We start from the raw sequence: 22,137 nt of genomic DNA, 5'->3' as shown, positions 1-22,137 counted from the left end.
TGTGATGTTTACGGTATTTTTTTATAAAATCTTGCAAAATGAAAGATTGTCTTAGAACAATTTTTTTTCAAAAAACCTTACTGCTCTTTTTGTTTTATTTTCCATAAGTCGGCCACGAACCATAATGTTATTTGTAATTCTGTTGATATTTGACTCTAAAATAACAGATGTTTTGTCGCTAATACTGGCAGCACTGGTACTGTTACCATTCTGGAAACAATTCAACACAACGTCAAATAGCTAGCAAGGTGTGGGAAATGGATGACGGATGTCAGTTTGCGTGGTGAAAGTCATATTTTTTTCTTGAAAACAGTGTCAGCCAGTTTATTTCTCCGCCTAAACGGGTGGTTTTCTAAACATTGTTTTGTTTGTTCAATATCAAGTGCATTCTCACAAGTTTCATTTTTGCGAACGATGTTCGAGTTATATGTGTCAACTTTTGATGTCATCCTAAATAAATATTTCGTTCGGTATTTTTCCGAATAATTTGCGTGGACATGAAGGACAGGATGCCGGGAGAGAGTCGGCCCAGCCTGTTGCTGGCCCGGGAGGAAAACGATTTTATTTTCAAACTAATCGGACCAAGATGTGTCGTAAGTGGAAATAAACAATTAAAACGAATCTAAACTAACATCGTCAATAAAAAAACTATTTTAACAATATCATGTGAAAATAAGTCACCAAACAGGCTTTTGTTTCCATCAAATAACTTTCAAGTGTTTCCTTTTAAGTACCTATTTACTTTCATATTCATTTTCTCGTGCGATATTATATCTATTTCTGTAAATACTTAGTGAACTTGAAACTACTTTCCAATCTTATTTGTTGTGTTCAAAACCACATTTCAGGTTCAGGATGTACACCATTATAATTGCGTTAATTTTCTCCGAATTAATTTCAACAATTCAATTGACTTTATTATTGTAAAGCTAATGTTTGTTGCTTGTAATTCTTTATTGACATAACTGGTTTTTTGTTATTTTTAATTAGTATGCCAACTAATTAAAGCGTTTTTGCCATGAAATGAGGCATTGCTCGGAATAAGTCAATTTAATAAACGCCATTAAAGAGGGGACAAAAAATATGTGAAAGAGTGAAAGGACTATTAAATTAATCTCGCCAAGATAAAGAAAGTTAACGACTCTTTTTTAAACTTAAATGTTACGAGTTCAGAGTGATAGATATCCACCTGGTAAAAGAGTACCATTCAGAATCAAAACGTTGCTTGAAATGGCTTTAGCCTTGTTTAGTGACCAGATTTGAATAGCCAAGTACTTCTTAAGACCCCATCTCCTTCCCCTCCACTCCTGTCAGGTTCTCAACATATTCAGTTGGGGATTCTATTGTCATACTGGCCCAGACATTTGGACTCTAGTGCAGTTTTTACATAAAATCACAACCATGTAGGATGTTTTTCAATGTGGGATAAATCCTAAAAAAATTGTGTTAGAAAGAGCTACCCACTCTTTTGAGACGTCCTCGTGGAATATACCACACAAATAACTTTAACACCCACAATAAAATTGTTTATAACTTATTAAATTTCTTATTCAATTTTTCTGTAGGCCTTTTTAAGATATACAATATGTAGAACATTATTTTGATGTATCTCATAAGGTTTAGCCAGTTTTAGCTATGAAAGCTCCCAAAAATATTTTTTTTACTACTTGATTACAAAATATCGACTCTTCTCTATTTTCTATAAATATGATATGCATGTATTATACATATATAAACCTTTCGGAAGAAATTGTCAAAATGATACCAAAAATCCTATCAAAGTAGGAGCGTAGTTTAAAAGAACTAATTTATTTATTTATTGGATAATTTGCATAACGCCGCTTTTGTGAGATATCACCTCAGGGGCGCTTTACAGTTGACGCAGGTATTACAAAAAATATAAATATTACAAAAATGAAAGAAATTAAGTTAAATAAAATGAAGTACAGGAACAGGTGACACGAAGATAGAAGATGGAGACTCTGCAGCAAGAATCCTAGGTGGTGAGGAAACTGGACCAGCTGCTGCAGCGAAAGAGTGCACCGCGTCCACCAACAGTGCCAGCACGAGGTTCGTCATCCGTCCAGGTATGTGTCTGCTGCTAATTAAGCGCTGACACAGTATCCTCAGATAGATAACAGACCTTGGCAGCACCACTGTGACATTCGACGAAAAAATTAAGTTCACAAACAGACAGACGCATTTATATTTTCTATCTATACATCTATCTATCCATATAAATGAAAATGTTAATATTCGTTTGTTCAAAATCTTAAATCTCCGAAAGTTCTTCATTGATTGCTTTCAAATTTCGACACAACGTTGCATTCAAATACGCGTGTGTTTTTTTGTATATCTATATTATATAGGGTGACCCACAGACATAGGAATTAATAGACGAGAAGATAATGGCGAGGGGTAAAATCAACTGTTGAAGAACGAAGGGAGTGAAGCTGACTGTGATTCGTCAATAAATCAATCTGACAGTAAATAGGCATCTCGCATTATAATATCACCATTTAGTTCTTAAAAGTAAAATCTGCTTTTGAATGAATAGACATTTTTACATTGGAGCGCAAATTACTCGCCACGTTATGAACTAATTTGCGAAGTCCAAATTCGGCAAAGTAAATTTCTTCTGTTTGCAGAGTCGTAGTTAGTTTCAGAGTATTTAGTTAAGACACTTTTACAAATGTTTCATAATTTACTTACCCCAGTAAACAACGATGAGCACACTTGAGAATCGCTACATTGTGATGTGATAGTATATGTTTCTAAAACTGATCCATATAATACGGTGTGAATAAGCTTAAAATAAAGTAAAATAATGCTTACTTATGGAATGTAATACGACAATTGGGTTTATTCTCTTTTTCACATCTATTTTTACAAGTTTTCATAGCACAAGTCAACATTTTGCCGTGTTATTTCGTAAAATGAACCGATGATGCCTCGACCATAGTTCGCACAAGAATGATGACGTCACGTTTTCAAATTTCACTTGAGGCCATACGCGAGCACAGCCGGCTCCAATGGAACCAGTATGGGGAGTGTGGATAATACGCTTTTAATCACTTAGGGCAGGTCTACTAATATTCATATGTCTATGGGGTGACCGGATAAATCATCACAATGATAATTCATCACATCTTTAAAAAGTTATATAAAGTCATGGAAAGTGATGAAACAAAAACTTTATTAACTGGGCTTAGTAGTTTAGGTTAGGTTAATTTTTTTTTTTCATCGTTTCTAAACACTTTATATCACTTTTTAAAAGTGTCTTTTTAAAATTGTCACTGTGTTGAGTTATCATGGAACCATTATACAGGGTGTATCGGCAAGTAACCGACAAACTTTAACCAGCTATTCCTTAGCACATTTGGAGTACAAAATGTTATGGGCACTTTGCTGTCCGGTAACATTTTTTTTCCATTAAAAACAATAATAAATACAAAATCCACACTCCGTCACTGTCATTTGCATTGTTTCTCGTGTTCAACAGCTGTCATTAGCAAGTGTCCTCGCTCTTTCGTACACACTAAATAATAATAGTTAAAAATGAGACGAATGGTGCCGTGCCATTTCGTTGTGATTGTAAAAGTGCGCCAACGTAGGTACGTATGTACATTATTCAACGAAACTCGAACAAAATATTGCCAGACGGGTTTTCAAACTTTGACAAAGGATAAAACATTGGTGACATGTGGTGAAAATACGAATAATACATTTTTTATTAAAAAAAAATGTTATCGAACAGCAAAGTGCCCTTAACATTTTGTACTCCAAATGTGCTAAGGAATAGCTGGTTAAAGTTTGTCGGGTACGTGCCGATACACCCTGTATAGATGTCACCTGTGACAAGTAAAAACATGCTTTTTAAAAAAAAAATGCATCATCTGTAGGATGTAAAAGCAATACGCGCTATTGTTTATCTTTCAGCATAGACAATCTGAGACACAGAAACGCGTGGCGGGGTACAGCTAGTCTATCTATATTAATAAATATAATCTATCTGCACAGATTGACTGAGCCGCAGCAACGCGTGACGTGGTACAGCTAGTTATTATGATAAAGTTGTCGAATTCCGCCTCACGCTGAATCAAGCGGGCGAAAATAGGTTCTCGTTCGTGTATTTTGCTTTAATCTGCTATACCTATGAAAATAATGCATTTATCAAATACATTTGAATGATATATTTTTTTCTTAGTAGTTACCAAACCCCAACTATAACTGTACTTTATATCCAATTCAAAACTGAAGTTAAAGTCAGTTTGGGCTATTTAGTGATATTTTTTGTGTAAAAAAATGTATGTATCACAGACATAGGAATTAATAGACGAGAAGATAATGGCGAGGGGTAAAATCAACTGTTGAAGAACGAAGGGGGTTAAGCTGACTGTGATTCGTCAATAAATCAATCTGACAGTAAATAGGCATCTCGCATTATAATATCACCATTTAGTTCTTAAAAGTAAAATCTGCTTTTGAATGAATAGACATTTTTACATGAGAGCGCAAATTACTCGCCACGTTATGAACTAATTTGCGAAGTCCAAATTCGGCAAAGTAAATTTCTTCTGTTTGCAGAGTCGTAGTTAGTTTCAGAGTATTTAGTTAAGACACTTTTACAAATGTTTCATAATTTACTTACCCCAGTAAACAATGATGAGCACACTTGAGAATCGCTACATTGTGATGTGATAGTATATGTTTCTAAAACTGATCCATATAATACGGTGTGAATAAGCTTAAAATAAAGTAAAATAATGCTTACTTATGGAATGTAATACGACAATTGGGTTTATTCTCTTTTTCACATCTATTTTTACAAGTTTTCATAGTACAAGTCAACATTTTGCCGTGTTATTTCGTAAAATGAACCGATGATGCCTCGACCATAGTTCGCACAAGAATGATGACGTCACGTTTTCAAATTTCACTTGAGGCCATACGCGAGCCCAGCCGGCTCCAATGGAACCGGTATGGGGAGTGGGGATAATACGCTTTTAATCACTTAGGGCAGGTCTACTAATATTCATATGTCTATGGTATGTATTTTATTACATTTAAAAAAAAATAGTTTTCACTTTCGCACAAATAATTACATAAAAATAATGATTTCCGAATCTCCAGTGCTTCAAGTGCAAGGATTTATTACCCATTCTACAGGTTTAGTAGTTTCTTTTTGATTTAATATTCTCACATTTTTTATACATATACATATTTATAGTTGGGACCTGCACAAAAACATTGGTATACAATAGTCACATAGAATTATCGGACAGCAACAAGTAGGACCGGGGTAAAAGGTAGAACTACCCTTCCCTTAGGAAGTGGTTTCAACTTAATTATTACAAGAAACAACTATTTATGTGGGGGAAGATAGTAAAAGATGGATTAAAGTTCCATTCTTTCTTAAAGTTAGAAAGTTTGAAGGTTAGGAAAAATGCATAAATTATTAAAATAACCCAATCTAAGAACCTAAAACCTATTTTGTGCGTGTTTTACATCTCCCCCAACTTAAATAGTTGTTTCCATTAGTAATTAACACACTTTGGACGGGAAAGGTATTTCTACCCGTTTGGTCGATTGTTGCGGACGGGAAGGGTATTTTTACCTTTTGCGCCGGCTTCATTTCAATGGCAGAAAAGAATAAATTATCCAATGTTTTTGTTTGAATATTATATGCCAATCTCTTTCTAAAAGTCCCAACTATATGTACATAATTATCAAATCGCAATACAATTCTTCTCTTTATATTTATATTCGAGTCTTTCGTGTACATCGGTATTTCAACAAAGTGACCTTTTATTATTGAATACCTGATACTTGATAAGCAATGCGTTTGAAGATTGACGAAATAAGTAATTTTATAGCTTGGGTATGCTGAGTTAGTATGTAGAAATTTTTATTAAAATATTTTCAGTATTTTTAATAAAATAGTGATTTCAAAAAAATTAAAATAATTCGCACGGGACCTTTATTTTCGCCCTTCGCCAGCGGGCGGCCGGCGCAAAAGATACCCGCCTGAAGTGTGTTAAGTTGAAATTGAATGTTATTTTTTTTTTTCATTGCGTGCCTGAGGCGGAATTTGGCATTACTGTTACTAATATAAAAAAGAGAGCCTGTGGGATGGGGTTTTTTTAAATACAAATCTTCAGTTTTATTCCAAAATGTTACCTTAACCAAAACAAGAGGAAGATCACTGTCTACATGAAATTTTTTGTAAAACCACCCCATCCCCTTTTCACACCCCTAAAAACAGAATAAAACCCAGTTACTGGTTTAGTGAATACTTCAGTTAGTCTAATTTATAATTTGGATTGTTTTCGGAATTTATTGGCTATTGATAACAATTGTTTATTGATGCTTTCCCTGTTTATATATACATAATATAATCTTCCATCCATCACCATTTTAAATAACGTGACTGACAAATGATTATATTGTTTTATTGGAAGTTTCTTGAATTCGGTTGACTCTGGAGTAACTGCAAATGACATAGACAGTGGAAACAAAGAGACAAATGGCATGGAAGCTTGCTTGACTGTGGCCAACTGCACAAACTGTCAAATCTGCAGAACCAATGAAAGTTACGTGTTTGGTGTGTATTTACAAACAACGGCGTGGTGCCGCTGTGCGTAGGTTAGAGGTGAGGCGTATTTATCGTACCCAGTAAAAGTACCGGGTATTTCCATGCGATACTTTGTACTTGTGACAGATCTCTAAAATACCTGGTTCCAAAATACTCACAAGTATTTTATACCGAGACTAAATATTTTTAATAGGTACTTTTACCAGGTATTTTTGGTAGGTATTTTTGACAAGTATTTTTAATAGGTATTTTTGATGGGTATTTTTAGTAGGTATTTTTGATGGGTATTTTCAGTAGGTATTTTTGATAGGTATTTTCGATGGGTATTTTCAGTAGGTATTTAGGATGGGTATTTTTGATGGGTATTTTTGAGGATATTTTTAGTAGGTATTTCTGATAGGTATTTTCGATGGGTATTTTTAGTAGGTTAATTTCTTGGGTAGTATTTGTGTCTGGTATTTGATCTGATAGCAAAAATGTGGGGAATTTTTTTGAAACGGAATTCCGTAGCTACCCCCCCCCCCCATGGATTTCAAACTTTTGTGGGGAGTACTTATTTGAAATTTTTTTGTGGGGAATTATGGATCACAGAAATTCTTTTCGAGTATTTTGTCACCGGTATTTTATTGTACCTGTACTCATTGTACCCAGTAACGAAAAGTACTCACATAGGACCCACCTCTAGCGTAGGTTCGTTTTGAAGTTGTATGGGTGAACGATGTTGGCGACACTTTTATGCCCGCAGTTTCATGGCCCATCTCTCGGCATTCTGAATAGCGTTCTTTCATTTGTGGCAAGCGAATTTTTATCCCCTTCAACGAGCGAAGAGTCAGACACATTTGTCGGGCTCACCAATTAATAGGTGTTAAAGTTGTTTGTAAATATAAATTATATAATAGGATAGCTATATAAAATTATTTGTTTTATAAACAATCTTTAACACCTGTACATTGTTTGGTTGATTTCAGAACTCTATTGTGGACTGCCAGTAGCCTCTCTTCCTTTCACAACTTTTATTATTGGCACAGGTCCGCCTGATTGAATTTCCTGTATTCACCCTTCTGTTAATGTCCTTATTGGCCTTCCCGTCTCTACTGAACGTCCTAAATATAAAAACGTTATGTTTTCTCATTTGATTTTCTATCACTTGAGCGGAATCGACTGTATTATGTATCATGATTTGGATTTGCACAAACATACTTACACTTATATATAACATACATTTTTTGTGTTGTATCTTTTATTTTTACCTCAAATCATTCCTTAGCATGTACGAGGCATATCCAGAAAGTAAGTGTACTGAGGCTCTCACGACCGAATGAATTTTATTTTCGATATGTTGGACTCTTCCCCTCCGCAACGAGACCTGTTCAAGGTCAGTACGTTGAGAAGTGTCAACGCGACAACGTGAAAAATGTCAATCCAATCTCCCGCCAAATGCGAAATACGCGGCGTCATCCGTTATCTCGTTTGGAAGGAAAAACCACCGTTTGAGGTTTATAATGAGGTTAAAACTGCATATGGTGATAAAGCTATGAATTGTACGAGTGTGTACAAGTGGTATCGCGAGTTTAAAAACGGTTCTCACCTCTTCACCCTCCACCAAAAAGTTCAAAACCACAATTTCATCCAAGAAAATCGTGGCATCCGTGTTTTGGGACTGTCAAGGCATAATTTTGATTGAATATCTGCCTCAAGTGGAGACCATCAACTCTGCAAGATACTGTGAGACCCTAAAAAAATTGCGGAAGGTGATTCATAACAAGAGGAGAGGCATGCTGACAAAGGGAGTCAGCCTGCTGCACGACAATGCCAGACCACACACGGCCAACGCCACGAAGGAACTGCTTGCTTCGTTTAAATGGGATATCCTGAACCACCCCGCGCATTCCCTTAACCTAGCACCTTCAGATTATTATCTCTTTACCTCCCTGAAGCTGTACATGGGTGGAAAAAGGTTTTTAACCGACGAGGAGGTAAAGGAGGAGGTGGAAAAGTGGACGAAGGTGTTGGCGGGAAACTACTTCGAGGAAGGCATCAAAAAGTTGATCCCCCGCTTCACCACCTGCATTGAGAGGAATGGCGACTATGTCGAAAAATAGCTTACATATGTACTACGGTAACCATGTAATTTTTTTGTTTCAATAAAAAGATTTGTAACCTACAAAAATTCAGTACACTTACTTTCTGGATATGCCTCGTACTAACCCCGCCTGGTAAAATGTATGTAATCAATCACCAGGTATTTCATAGAGACAAGTCACTGTTACCGTTCCTTGTAATAATTTGTAAAACCTTGTAATCTGTTAACCACTCATTTTAATTATGTACAATTTGTTTCTAAAATAATAAAATTTCTGCATTAATCATAATTTAATAATGGCGTAGCAAAATGGTCGGAATAACTAGCCATTACTTTAGTACTTTTAGTGTATTGCGTAACTCAATTGATAGCTCATTCCTCAAGAAGTGCTGTGACTTATACGCGCCTGAAATCTTCGGCCGTAGTCGTCACCACAACTTGTTCAAGATTCCACTCTGCGGAACAGACGTTCACAGAACAATTGAAATTATGAATGAAAATCATAAAGTAGATATTATTAATTACTCTTTAACTTATCGTGTGCCGAAACAAAATTTTTTCAGCGAGTCAGCTGATTATTTATTTTTTTTTTTAGTTAACCCCAAAAAGATAACTTACGCTGCAGAAGTGCCCGCCAAAATAAAATATCGCTGTCTCTCGCGTGTATGCTTCTATACTTGTGCTTCTCAGCCAACTCAGTCGTCGGTTAGTACTCTCACGGGACGACCGTGTTGATGCGGCAGGTACACTGGTTTCGCTGTTATGACGAGCTGCACTCAAGAAACCTAAACTAAAATATCGTTTTATAATTGCTCATTATAGCCGTGAACTCGCTATTTTCATGATCGTTATAACCAGGTTGGACTGTATATATAAAATGAGTATATAATTTACCATAAGTAGTTACCCCAGAATAAGAGGGAAATAAATATAAATATTGCGCGGCGCACAAAAGGTTAAATAACTTTTTTATATATCTATCTTCCCAAATGTTAAGAATATTAAAATAAGAAATTTTGTACTGGGATGATTAATCTGTCGTACAATCATTTAAATTAAATAAAAATTGAAGCAAAATCATTATGCTTTTTGATGAAATTGTGCATTAGTGTTATTCAACTGGATTCATTAACTTTTGTCAAAAAGTCCTCGGTAAGACAGGATTTGAATTAAATGATTTTGATAATTTTCGATTGACGTGTAGTATGGAAGAGAGAGTGAGGAAAGGACTAAAAAAGAGTGTAACCGATTGTCCAAAGTCTCTTCTTCATTACTTGTTACTCGAGATAACAGCTTATGCGTTAATTACATCACTCGTTGATCCTTGTTAAATGACGGGGGACTGATGACTGACTGACTGACTGCTCGCTGCGTCGGGCTTATTTATACTGTACAGCCGGCGGCAACAGTAGGTAGGTGGAATTGCAAATAAATCGGAGCCACTCGCTCAGTCTGGGCCTTTCGGGAACTTTCGGCGGCGCTGCAATTATGCATAGGCGATAGGCTCGAACCTTCTAGCGAGTTGGCGTAATGTGCCAGACCGATTGCGACGTATTGTCGTAGGTAGGCCGCGTTGTTTACGATTTGTTCTTGTTAGTAATTTGCAAGTACCTAAGTAGGTCGAGCTGTTTACTATTAATGAGTTAGTCTGGATTCTTCTCTCAACGCCACACATTTTATTGACTACTACTACACCCTCCTGATTCATAGTATATATCAATGTTTGGATGTGTTATATGTTGCAGAGTCTGGCGACGGCCGTGGTGCAATTGTTCACAACGGAGGGGCCGACGCACAACCAGTGGATCAAGCGCGACACGGGCATCCTATGCCTGGTCAAGGACAACCAGAAGCGCTCCTACTTCTTCCGCATCTACTGCATGCAGCGGCGTGCCGTCATCTGGGAGCATGAGGTCTACAATCAGATACAGTACAAGACTCCCTGTCCGTTCCTGCACACATTTGAAGCTGAGGTAAATATACAAAATCATATATAGATGTCAGTGAGCCTCCTCAGACATGGTTGGGAGAAACAACTCGGAAGTTGTGCAAGGAGAGGTTGGTCCTGCTATGTGCGGAGGCTGCTGAAGTAGCGCAAGTAGCCTGGAGGCCCCTTTCAATCGACAAGGGGAAGAAGATATATATACGAGGGTTGTGTTGGGCTATAAATAAAATACCTTAACAGATACAAATAATTTATTACATTCCTTTTAAAAGTATTACAAACTGTGATGAAATAGATTTCCCCCAAAAGAAAATGGATTGAAGGAAAGTTAAACCTCAATTACGTAGAAATCATTACACTAGAGACACCTAGCGAATATTATTGAACTAACTACAGGAAACTGTAATTAGAAAAAGGGGCGTTTTAGTGGGATGTGTCTATCCAGATTTATGATTAAAATTAACCAATCATGGAGGGCTTTTGACAGGACAAAGGAGTAAGCTACGTTATTTATTACATGTGGACCGGGTAGGTGGTATTTCCACTCCCCACCCAAGCTCACGTTCGAAGCCTTCTAAAAACCTCAAAAGAAGATAAAAGATTTATATACACCAAAAAAGATGAAACATTACAAAATCCAAGCACAAGTCCATAGTGTTTTACCAATTTGCAAATTCCTGCTGCATAGAACAAATTCCCTTTGCAAGTAAAATCATTATTTGAAGATTCAGTCAAAATGCCAATGTTTTTTGTACTGATTTCGAAAAATTACTTCTGCGTTTTTGAAGGTTATTGGCTTACTAAGGCTATTAAGGCTATTGCCCTTTACAACCGAGATGACATCTTGACAGAAAATAAATCTATTTTTGGGAACGGAACCGGTGTCAATCGGTACCTTCACGACAATGTGTTCAACCGGTAAGTTGCCCAAATCTATGAGATCATAACCAAGAGCTAGTGTGGCCCGTTACATTTCATAGTTTTTTTTACGGGTTGCAAAGGGATAGACAAATAGTAAACAGTAATAGCAATTAGGTATTACAAAATAAAATAATTCATTAATAAAATAGGTCGGTAGTTTTAAAGTATGGTCATGTTACTTATCTGTACCTACATGACTGTAAGATCCAGATTCTTCGAGGTCGGTACTGAATTTCGTGGGCCCATGTGGTTCCCGTCACAATCCCTCGAGCCACGTTGCGTCTTTATTTATTTATTAGGAGCTTTTTCATATGAATAGTAAACATTATACAATATTTTTTTAATCAATAACTAAACTGCCTCAGTAACATCTTTTGTATTTATTTAGTGATAAATTAATGATGTCCACTGACTCAGTATAATTATTTTCCTCCGTAAGTATTCTGGGCAATGAGGAATACATATGGTAGTTAGTCCCAGAATTTCTGCACTGAAATAAATCCCGACTTCTAGTATTACTTAATTTGGTAGGCGGGAATGGGTACCGCCGCCCTGGGAACCATTTATTGGATGACCAACACCTCTGCCACAGGTCACCCCAAGTGGTTCGCTACGTTTGGTGACTTAGCAGGGGTGCCCGGGTTCATGGGTTAAGGTTTGCCCAGGTCTTGGTGGCGGGTGCGTCGGCCCACCTTCTGCGTGGCGGGCCGGTTGGGAGATGCTGGTTGAGGGAGACCCTTTACAACCGGTTACCGCTGTCCGGGCCGCTCGATAGTACAGGGGCCCGACCCTCAGGCTCACGACTAAGGGTGGGCTGCCCCATCAGCGAGTGAAAAAACCCTGCCACTGCTGTTGTGCCGGTTCGTGACCGGAGGGGACCCAGCAGCAGCGTTTGGGGCGCATTGGATGCCCTCTCCAGCCGGACTCTCCCAGCCTATCGCCTAGCACCGCAGTGAGTGGGCTGGAACCAAACGCTCATCACTCCTGGACAGCCTGATCCCCAGATTCCTACCCACCCCTCATACCTTTCCATTCCAGACCTTCCTTTCCCCTCATACCCTTAAAAAAGAAAATATTAAAATCATGAATATACAAAAAACCAAACTTAACATCATTACAGCGGCGAGTAGCAGGCGTCCCCGGTGCGGGCCAAAACTGTTGGTAAATTTTGCCAACATTCGCGGCCTGCACACAAATTTAAATTCCGTCCATCACCATCTTTTGTCCCAACGTCCCAACCTTCTTTTCCTATCCAAAACTCAGATAGCCGAGCCGCCAGACTCCTCCTATCTGGACTGCCCGGGCTTTACCCTCGCAAGCAAATTTCGACTCAAAAGAGGAGTCTGCCTCTATAGTCGAGCTGACGTCAACTGTGTACGACTATTGAGTCTGGAAAATTCCAGATTCGACGTAATGTGGGTGCGCGTCAATCTTGCCAGTACGGCAAGATTCTACGCATGTTTATACCGCTCACCGAACCAAAGCGAATCAGACACTTCCGAGCTCTTCAAACATTTGAGCGATACTATTGATGATCTCTTGCCCCGCTACCCTTCGGCCGAGTTTGTTGTTCTGGGGGACTTCAATGTTCATAACGAACCATGGTTGAAGTTCTCAGGCCCAACGGACTCGGCTGGCCGACAGGCGGAATCCTTTGCCATTTGCTACGGATTAGAGCAATTAGTTCAGGAGCCTACAAGGGTTCCTGATGTCCAGACTCACCGCTCCAATCTGTTAGACCTATTCTTAACTACTGTGCCACACGGTTATAAGATTGACGTCACAGCGCCTCTGGGATCATCTGACCACTGCCTAGTGACGACATCAATCCCTGTTAGCTTCAGACCAACCAATGAGAGACTGAGGAGAAAAGTGTGGCACTATAGGTCAGCAGATTGGTTCGGTATGCGGGCCCATTTCAACGCTTTTCCGTGGTCAGCTGTTTGTTTTCGGACTTCGGACCCTTCAAGATGTGCCCAGGAGATTGGTGAAGTCATCAAATCGGCGATGGATGGCTTCATTCAATCGACTACTAAAGAAACTGGTGTGGGCTCAAAGCCGTGGTTCAGTCGACAATGCTCCGAAGCAGTTCGACGAAAAAACGCGGCTTACCGAGCCTACAACACATCTCGAACGCCCGAAAGCAGATTAGCATACAACAAATCGGCAAAGGAATGCAAGAGAATCATTAATAGGTCAAAATTCGAACACGACCTGCAGACCAGCAAAAAGCTGGCTGCCTGCCCGCATGGCAGCAGAGCATTCTGGTCGCTTGCGGGCTCAATAGGTCGAAATTTTTGCAAACCCAGTTTGCCACCTCTTACCAGACCTGACGGCTCACTAGCAAACACCGCCACCGAAAAGGCTAACTTATTAGGGAAAATGTTTGCGGAAAACTCGACCCTCGACGACGGGGGTGCTGTTCCGCCGTCGGTTCCTCACTGCGGCTTCTATATGAAGAAGCTGAGGATCCGGCATCGGGATGTACTCCACGTCATACGGGGGCTCGATGTTAACAAAGCTAGTGGACCTGATGGAATACCTGCCCTGGTATTGCAGAGGTGTGCTGCGGAAATAGTTCCGGTTTTGACAAAGCTCTTCAAAATGTCCCTGAAGTGTGGCACTGTGCCCTCTGGTTGGAAAAAAGCGGTAATTCACCCTATTCCCAAGAAAGGTGACCGCTCCAACCCGGCCAACTACCGCCCCATAGCGATCACATCAGTTCTGTCCAAAGTGATGGAACGTGTGATCAACGACAAACTGCTCACATACCTCGAGAAGAACAAAATTATCAACGACCGTCAATACGGATTCCGGCGGAACCGCTCGTGCGGTGATCTTCTCGCGTATGTGACGCATGTTTGGGGGCGGTGCCTGGAACGTCACGGTGAGACCCAAACGGTCGCACTAGACATATCCAAGGCCTTTGACCGGGTCTGGCACCGAGGACTTGTCAACAAATTGCATTCTTACGGACTTCCCGCATCCCTGTGTACGTGGATTGCTAACTTTTTAAGGGATAGGTCGATTCAGGCGGTTGCTGACGGTTTCACCTCTTCCTCGCACTCCATAAATGCTGGCGTCCCACAGGGATCGGTTCTGTCTCCGACTTTGTTTTTGTTGCACATCAATGACCTTTTGACATGTGCACCGATTCATTGTTACGCGGATGACAGTACAGTTCATGATAGCTTTTTGTTTGATAAGCCCCCAAAGGGCACACAAACTCCAACGGCTCGGAGGGCTTTGAAGCAGAGAATGGACGGTTATCTCGAGAGTATTTCCTCCTGGGGTAAAAATAATCTCGTCGAATTTAATGTTTCAAAGACCCAATCCTGTCTGATTACGTCTAAAAGGGATCCAAATGATAATCTAGTCTCCTTCAACGGAAGCAATCTTCCGAACAGGCCTTCCATTGATATGCTTGGTGTAACTATAAGTGACCAGCTCAGGTACGGGGGCTCCATCGAAGCCAGAGTAAAGTTGGCCTCTCAGAAGCTGGGCGTACTGTACAGGGCCCGCAGATACTTTAATAGTACACAACTGCTCACCCTGTACAAATCGCAAGTGCGCCCTACGGTCGAATTTGGCAGCCATCTCTGGTCTGGAGCCCCTAAATACCTGAAAAAAACCCTTGACTCTGTGCAGAAACGGGAGGTCCGTTTGATAGATTCCCCAATCTTAACAAACGGACTGCAATCTTTAGAGCACAGGCGTCAGGTAGGTATGCTGTCCTTGTTCTATCGGTATTACAATGGAAGATGCTCTGAGGAACTAGCGTCATTGATCCCTTCGGCACCGGTGCGTAGTCGGGATACACGCCAAACGCGCGCCCAACATTTGTACACAGTTGACACTTGTCACATGAGAACGGGTCGCTTCTACGATTCGTTCTTAAGTTCAACAGCTCGGCTGTGGAACGAACTGCCGGCCTCTGTGTTTCCTCCCTCCTACAACATGGGACTCTTCAAGACCCATGTTCACTCCTTCCTCTCCACAAAAAGACCCTCCACACAGCATCCCCAAAGATGACATAGGCCCTGAGGGAAATTATTTTCTTCAGGGCCTCCTGTGTGGAGTAAATATAAAAAAAAAAAAAAAAATTACAAAATGGAATCCGAGAGCTTATTCTTGACTATCAAATGAATCATTTAGAATAAATTTTATATAGAAATACCAAGTCAGTGAAAATCCTTCGGTCTGATAATTTAAGCATATTCAGATCATTTAAAATTGTACCGTAGTTCAACAAAATTAAGCGACTGGGATTAAGGATACTGTTCACTGACGATAACCAGTGCGGTAAAACGCAATTGCATAAAGTTACCGCCTTTTTTTTTAGAATAGTGCGGTTAATTTTCCTCGCACGCGCATGCCCGAGGTTTATTAAAGTTTACCAGGATTGTCATTGGCTGATAAAATACAAGTCGTGAAGGATGCACTAAAATACATGGCCCATTTGTATACTTTCTTTAAAGACTACCGGATCTTAGTGGAAGAAGATACCTCAGATAACCAGCATCCTTTATCTCTTACATCACATCTTAAACTGAATACCTACTCTTTCTTCTCTCGTAATAGCGTTATCAGTGAAAACAAACAAAATGTAAGGAGATCACGCAAAAGATTATGACGCAAGCACAACTTTGTTTACTCTTTGAATAAGGCAAACTTATATTATCTTTGCGACATTTGGCAAATGTGATTTCAGTCTCGCGGAATTATTTATGTCTAAAACTGGGAATGCAAAAGTTTTCGTTACCAAGTTACATGTGATCTTGTGATGGGGGGATGTTTTTCAAGAAAAGTAATTAAAAAAATTGTGTTTTAAAGTTACATTATAATTCACGTAACAAAGTTGGTCAAACTCAAAAGTGACATTTGATATTTTTACAAAGTTATGATTTGAAATTTTCACGGCCAATAGTATTATAGTGATTTATTTTTGGGGTATCATGCCGTGTTGCGCAACCTCCTTCTTTAGCCGACGTTTCCGACAGCATTACAGTTAACATCATCATCATCAGAGGTGGCTCTAGGAGTCCAGGAGTAGAAGGTCAATCGAAAAAAAAAAAAAGAATATGAAACGTTGATACATATTGCTAATGCGTATTGAATATTATAAACAAGCCAATGTATGTAATTAATTTACCGGTTTTCACATATTCAGAAGCCGGTAGTACAATATTCACTGATTTAAGGTTATTTATCTAATTATTTGCACATATAACTAATTTATTTATTTTTTCTTTTGAAAGTTCTTTTCCTCCTAAAAGAATTTAAATCTTTTATTTTTCGTAATAACTTTATTGAGTAAAACCTCAAATTGTAATATTGAAGACAATATTAGCGATTTCTAAACGAAAATTTGAAACAGAAAAATCAGAAAAGGATACGGTCACATCTAGGACTCAAACCCAGGCCCCTTGTCTTTCCGGGACACCGCTCTACCAACTGAGCTAATGGGACCCTATTCCCCTCGGTCACTTTTAACTGTATCATACTTCGAATAAGAACTACCAACATTGTCTTCATTTTTTCACCGCACATTTTTATTGGCAACTATCTTTATGTATGATCGCAAGATTCAACCCGAACTAAATGCAATCTAGACAATTCTCTTTAGATAAATCTATCTTATTTTTTATTTTTAATGTGCGACATCTATTGACTTTTCTGCAAGTCTAGAATAAATATTTTATTTTTCGTGATAACTTTATGACCGTATCCTTTTCTGATTTTTCTGTTTCAGATTTTCGTTTAGAAATCGCTAATATTGTCTTCAATAATTAGAATTTAAATCACTAACTCCCACCTAAGTCCATTGTTTATAAGTAGATTTAAAAAGTAAACATTGAAAGCAAAAGTACTTATACATCATTTTATTGCACCCGCAAAACCACTGACAAAAATTATAACTTTTCGTTTTAAAATATAAAATATTTAACCTCTTTATTTTTCTCTCTTGTAACATAACCTAATTGTCACTTTATTTGAAAATGTTTGTCATGATACAATGAATTGTTTGCGATTTATTTCAATACGATATCCGCAGAATTTAAATTATTCCATGCAAATTACGTCAACTTACAAAAAAATTGTCAAATTAAACCGTTTATCACACAAAAAACATTCGACTGACATTTTTTCACATCTCCTCTAATACCTTAACCTTTAAATGCATGATTTATTTATTTTTCTGAAAAAAAAATATTTTTCTGATATTTACATGCATATGCAAGGAAATATAAAGAATTTTATTTTTTTGTAATTTTTTAATGATATTTGATTAAAAAAAAATTGTTGCAGGTTTACAACACCATGTATTTAATAAAAATTAATATGAATAATTTACGTATGAAAAAAAAAAATAAAAAATCTAAAAAAAATTTTCAAAACTAATAAGAGTACCGGAAAAATATGAGTTATTACATATAAGTATTGTATTATTGTATCTACTTACCTAAGAAAATCAAAATAATAACAGCAAAACTAAACTGTAATTCTAACCTCCAACCAATTTTCGAGAATCTTCACTTTGTTAAAGAAAAAGTGACATTTGACATTCGCGAAAGAAAAATAAGGTGATGCCACTCGATAAAATATATTACCGTGAACTTGATAATTCTAAAACGGCATGCATTAAGTATACACCAAAGAGTTAAAGGTGGTTTGAACGGTATGTTGCCGTTTTGCAACAGTATGCATTTATGGGATAATAATCCTAGGTCGTAGATATTTCTATCTCACCGCGGTCATGTCCGAAATCACCTTAAAAATAAATTTTGTACAATACTAAGCATACGTCAGACATGATAGTGTTTACCTCCTTTGTCTCTATAGCTAAGAGATAGAAAGGAGATTGGTTTGGGACAAATTTTAAAGTGACCCACTCTAGGTAGGACATGCAATAGCTTCTCATTTGGATGCTAGATTGCACTGGAACGAATCGAAAAAACGTAAAAATCTGCACAAATAAAAACTAAATTAATAATCGGGTAGTTTGTTAAATCCTTTTTTTGTATTAATACTATTGTAGCATATTTTTACGAGGTCACTGCCCAAATCACCTTCTTAGAAGAGTAGAGAAAAAGGTAGTGTAACACGGCATAATACCCCAAAAATAAATCACTATTTATTAAAGTTCTTCTTATTAAATGCTAAGAATTCAAACATTTTCCCATACGTGTCAATAGTGTTTAATTAACTTTAAAATTGAACTTCTAACCATAAAATTATGAGAATTTTATATATTAGAACTAACTTATAATATATTGAACTCAATAAAATTTGAACAGATTTTTTTTCTTATCAAGTCAGGTAACAAAGTGCTAGATGAAATTTTAAATTAGTTGACTGAGCGTAGAAGTACTTTTAACTCTACCATTTTGCATTTCGTCTGTCTGTAAATTTGTTTGTATGTTCCATTTCCGGTTCAAGATGGCGAACGTTTTAATTCTAATTCATTAGGGGTTCTTTTTTTCAAATGCGAAATCGTCTCATTTATTTGGACACTTTTCAATATTATTTATTGTACCTACCTGAAGAAAGTTTGAAAAAAGAATTACGTCATTGGGATTGTGATGTTTCTTTGAACAAATTTTATAATTTTCCTTATTTGAAAATTTTTATTTTTTTTACATAAAATATACACGGTGTCCGGAAACTCGTAGTACAAGCGGGAAACTGGAGAATCTACACCACATGGGGAACCCAAAAAAACATAAAGTTTTTTGATTTGAGCATTTTCAAAAAAAAAAAAAAACCAAAAAAAATATTTTTCGGCTATTTTAGGGTTAAAGTTTTTTCTGGTGTTTAGGGTTGAATAACAGATGTTTTAACCCTGCAGAGCAGAAATATTTTATGATTACACCGGGTTAAATGAAAGGTGATTTCAAAATAATGCTTCAAATCCGAGTTTCTTCATTTGTTTTACTTTCAAATAGTTTTAATTAGATTTTTTAGATTTAATTAATTTTTTGATCTTCAGTAATAATTTATAAGAATTTGAGAAAAAAAAAAAAAAAAATCAACTTCAAACTCGATTTACTCGATAACGAAAGCTCAAATAAAAAAAAAAATATACTACAAAATCGACCAAATGTGATGTAGATTCACCAGTTTCCCGCTTGTACTACGAGTTTCCGGACACCCTGTATAGTTTATAATATTTAAAGTACCTACTTACAAATCTTATGATTTCAGAGGAAATTTTGTATTTGATTTATTAATAAGAGAACATACTTTTTTGGATGTGAGGTTTACTGTTCACAGAACTACTACTGCGTTGCATTGAATTATATTCATATTATGTATGTAGTTACTGACACATTTTATCAATTTTATCCGACTCTAGAGGCAAAATTTCGTATCTAGTATTTTATGTTTTCATATCCTGTCGAGTGACAAAGTATATTTTCGCTAGGCAATTAACTTTATTAGAAATTAGAAACATGCATGCATTTGGTCAACATAATGATTACTGATTTCATTCAATGATGATGATTGAAAAGTACGCAACCTGTTAGTGGGTTAACTGATGTTGTGTGAAATGTCATTAGGTTTTTGTTATGACTTAAACCCCCTACAGATGACTTGACGTAGTTGGTTCGACCGTTGTTTGTCAACCGTTGAGTATTGGGTACAGACGATGTGATGGTTGGTTCGATTTGATTACCAGGATGATCCTTTCGTATAGTGATGTCCAGCGGGCCCGCACTTGCGAGGTCATTTTTATAGATGAATTGATGCACGCACAATCGGCGATCATGTGCTGCGAATAATTATATTTAACGGCGGTATCTTTCGGCGGTTTAATATCTGTAGGTACATCATATTGGGATGAGTTTTACGGCGATATATCTAATTCACGTATAGAGGAGACGGAAGTTGATCAATAACACATTTAAAACACTTCACAATAGAATTAATCATTGCCTCAAACGGCGGACGATTAATGGATTTTACAGTGTTTTACTGCGGTTTTCTCTCCGGTAAATAACTCTTCGATCTTGAGTCGATGACGGTTGATTCCTTACTTCGCTAGCTTCGTTCAGTTGCATGTACAAAAATCAAGCGAGGAGTTTGAATTTCTGCTCTATTGTTGTCGGGAGCATAACAAAGCTAATAATGTAGTGTAGTCTGAAAAATGACTAACGTCGTAACGGAACATACCTCCCACCAAAATACAGTAGTGTATTTTTTTTAATAACTATAACCTTAACCAAGTATGCAATACTGAAACGTTGCTTGAATGAAGAAAAACTAAAACAACATACATTAAATAGGAAGTGACTCTATCTTAGAATGACATTAGGGAAACGTAGTTAGATCATTATGATCCTTATTATTCCCTAGCTGGTTGCATATCTGCACGTTTTGGTATGTTCTAAAATGGTATGTATACGTCCTTTTTAAATATTGACCTTCGACACCTCATATCTCAGAACAGGGTAAAGTGAAGTTAGAACCCTGTGCAACCGAGGTGATGACATGCAGCAATATTTAAAATATAAATAAAAAAAGCAATATTTAAAATATTGCTTTGGTTTTAATCGTTGCATCCGTTTCAATACATGAACTGCTCCAAAAGATTCGTTCCTGGCGTCTCTATCAGAGTACATCTTGCTTGTAGTAAATTATGTTAATCCTTACATAGTGCCAAAAAATCCATTCAAACTTCACGTTCATTTGTCCTGCCTGGCATTATATTTATCTTTATTAGTTAAATGTTCGCTCGTACACAACTACGCAGACCTAGCAAAGTTAGTTCAACGCTTCAACCGCGCTTTAGACGCTTCAACTCGGTGCTCTGACTGTATAACCATTCAAATTGGTAGCCATGCCTCAATACATATAACACACCTCCACACGGTTCAATTCATCCAGATTGATACAACTGCTCAATCAAATTGAGTTGTCTGTAGGGGCCATTAACCACTTAATGCTAGGGTTTTTTAACAATTATTATTTTTTTTTTTTAAATCAAAAAGTATTTAAAATAATTCAAAAATGTTTTATTCAAAGTATAAAACAATATAGTAGAAACGAAATAAGCAGCTCAAAAACACGACCGACCTCAACTGCAGGCAAATTCAAACTGAGTAAAATGCTTAATTTCACGAGCGTTACTCGTGTTAGCTAAAAATAGAACGCTGCAAGTCGAACTCGGGCTAGCAGAAATTGGAACGCATTAAGCGCGCGAGTGTGGCTCATTTAAAAGCATGATGTGGTTAATGTCATTCAATTATGTAGATGCATTAGAAAAGTGAGTTAAATGAACATATTAAAACTTCCGTATTTCCATCACTTTTGTACAGTTTGCAATGTTTCAAATGCGCTATATGTTATATTTGTAGGTTTCTTCAGTTAGAATATTTGTTGTTTGAAGACACTGATTTATTTTATAAAATGTTACAATATATTCACTTGCAAATTTTAATATATTTACTACCCGGTTCAAATAGATTCCCCCAGATTATCACAGAACTTGCTGTTTTATTAAATTTGGTTAAGAATGACTCGCAATAACAAAAACATGCATTTATATAAAAGGCCAACTGACACAAGCAACAAAAATGACCCCCTCCTGAG

General features: G+C 37.3%; 1 protein-coding gene across 1 annotated transcript in view; it reads left to right on the top strand.

Annotated features, from left to right (window-relative positions):
- Positions 1-247: 247 nt before the first annotated feature.
- Positions 248-22,137, top strand: part of WASp (WASP actin nucleation promoting factor) — a 43,238-nt gene continuing 21,348 nt past the window's right edge. Inside the window, exons 1-2 of the mRNA XM_089647121.1 lie at positions 248-593; positions 10,424-10,651. Of these exons, the coding sequence (XP_089503247.1) occupies positions 498-593; positions 10,424-10,651 (324 nt within the window). The 5' untranslated portion in view covers positions 248-497. The remainder of the gene's footprint in view (positions 594-10,423; positions 10,652-22,137) is intronic.

This window comes from Hesperophylax consimilis, chromosome 26 (assembly GCF_061612785.1).
Source record: "Hesperophylax consimilis isolate HC1 chromosome 26, BYU_Hcon_1.0, whole genome shotgun sequence".
Classification (NCBI taxonomy): Eukaryota; Metazoa; Arthropoda; class Insecta; order Trichoptera; family Limnephilidae; genus Hesperophylax; species Hesperophylax consimilis.
Note: the sequence above shows the minus strand (reverse complement) of the source record. Positions and strands in the feature narration are given on the sequence as shown.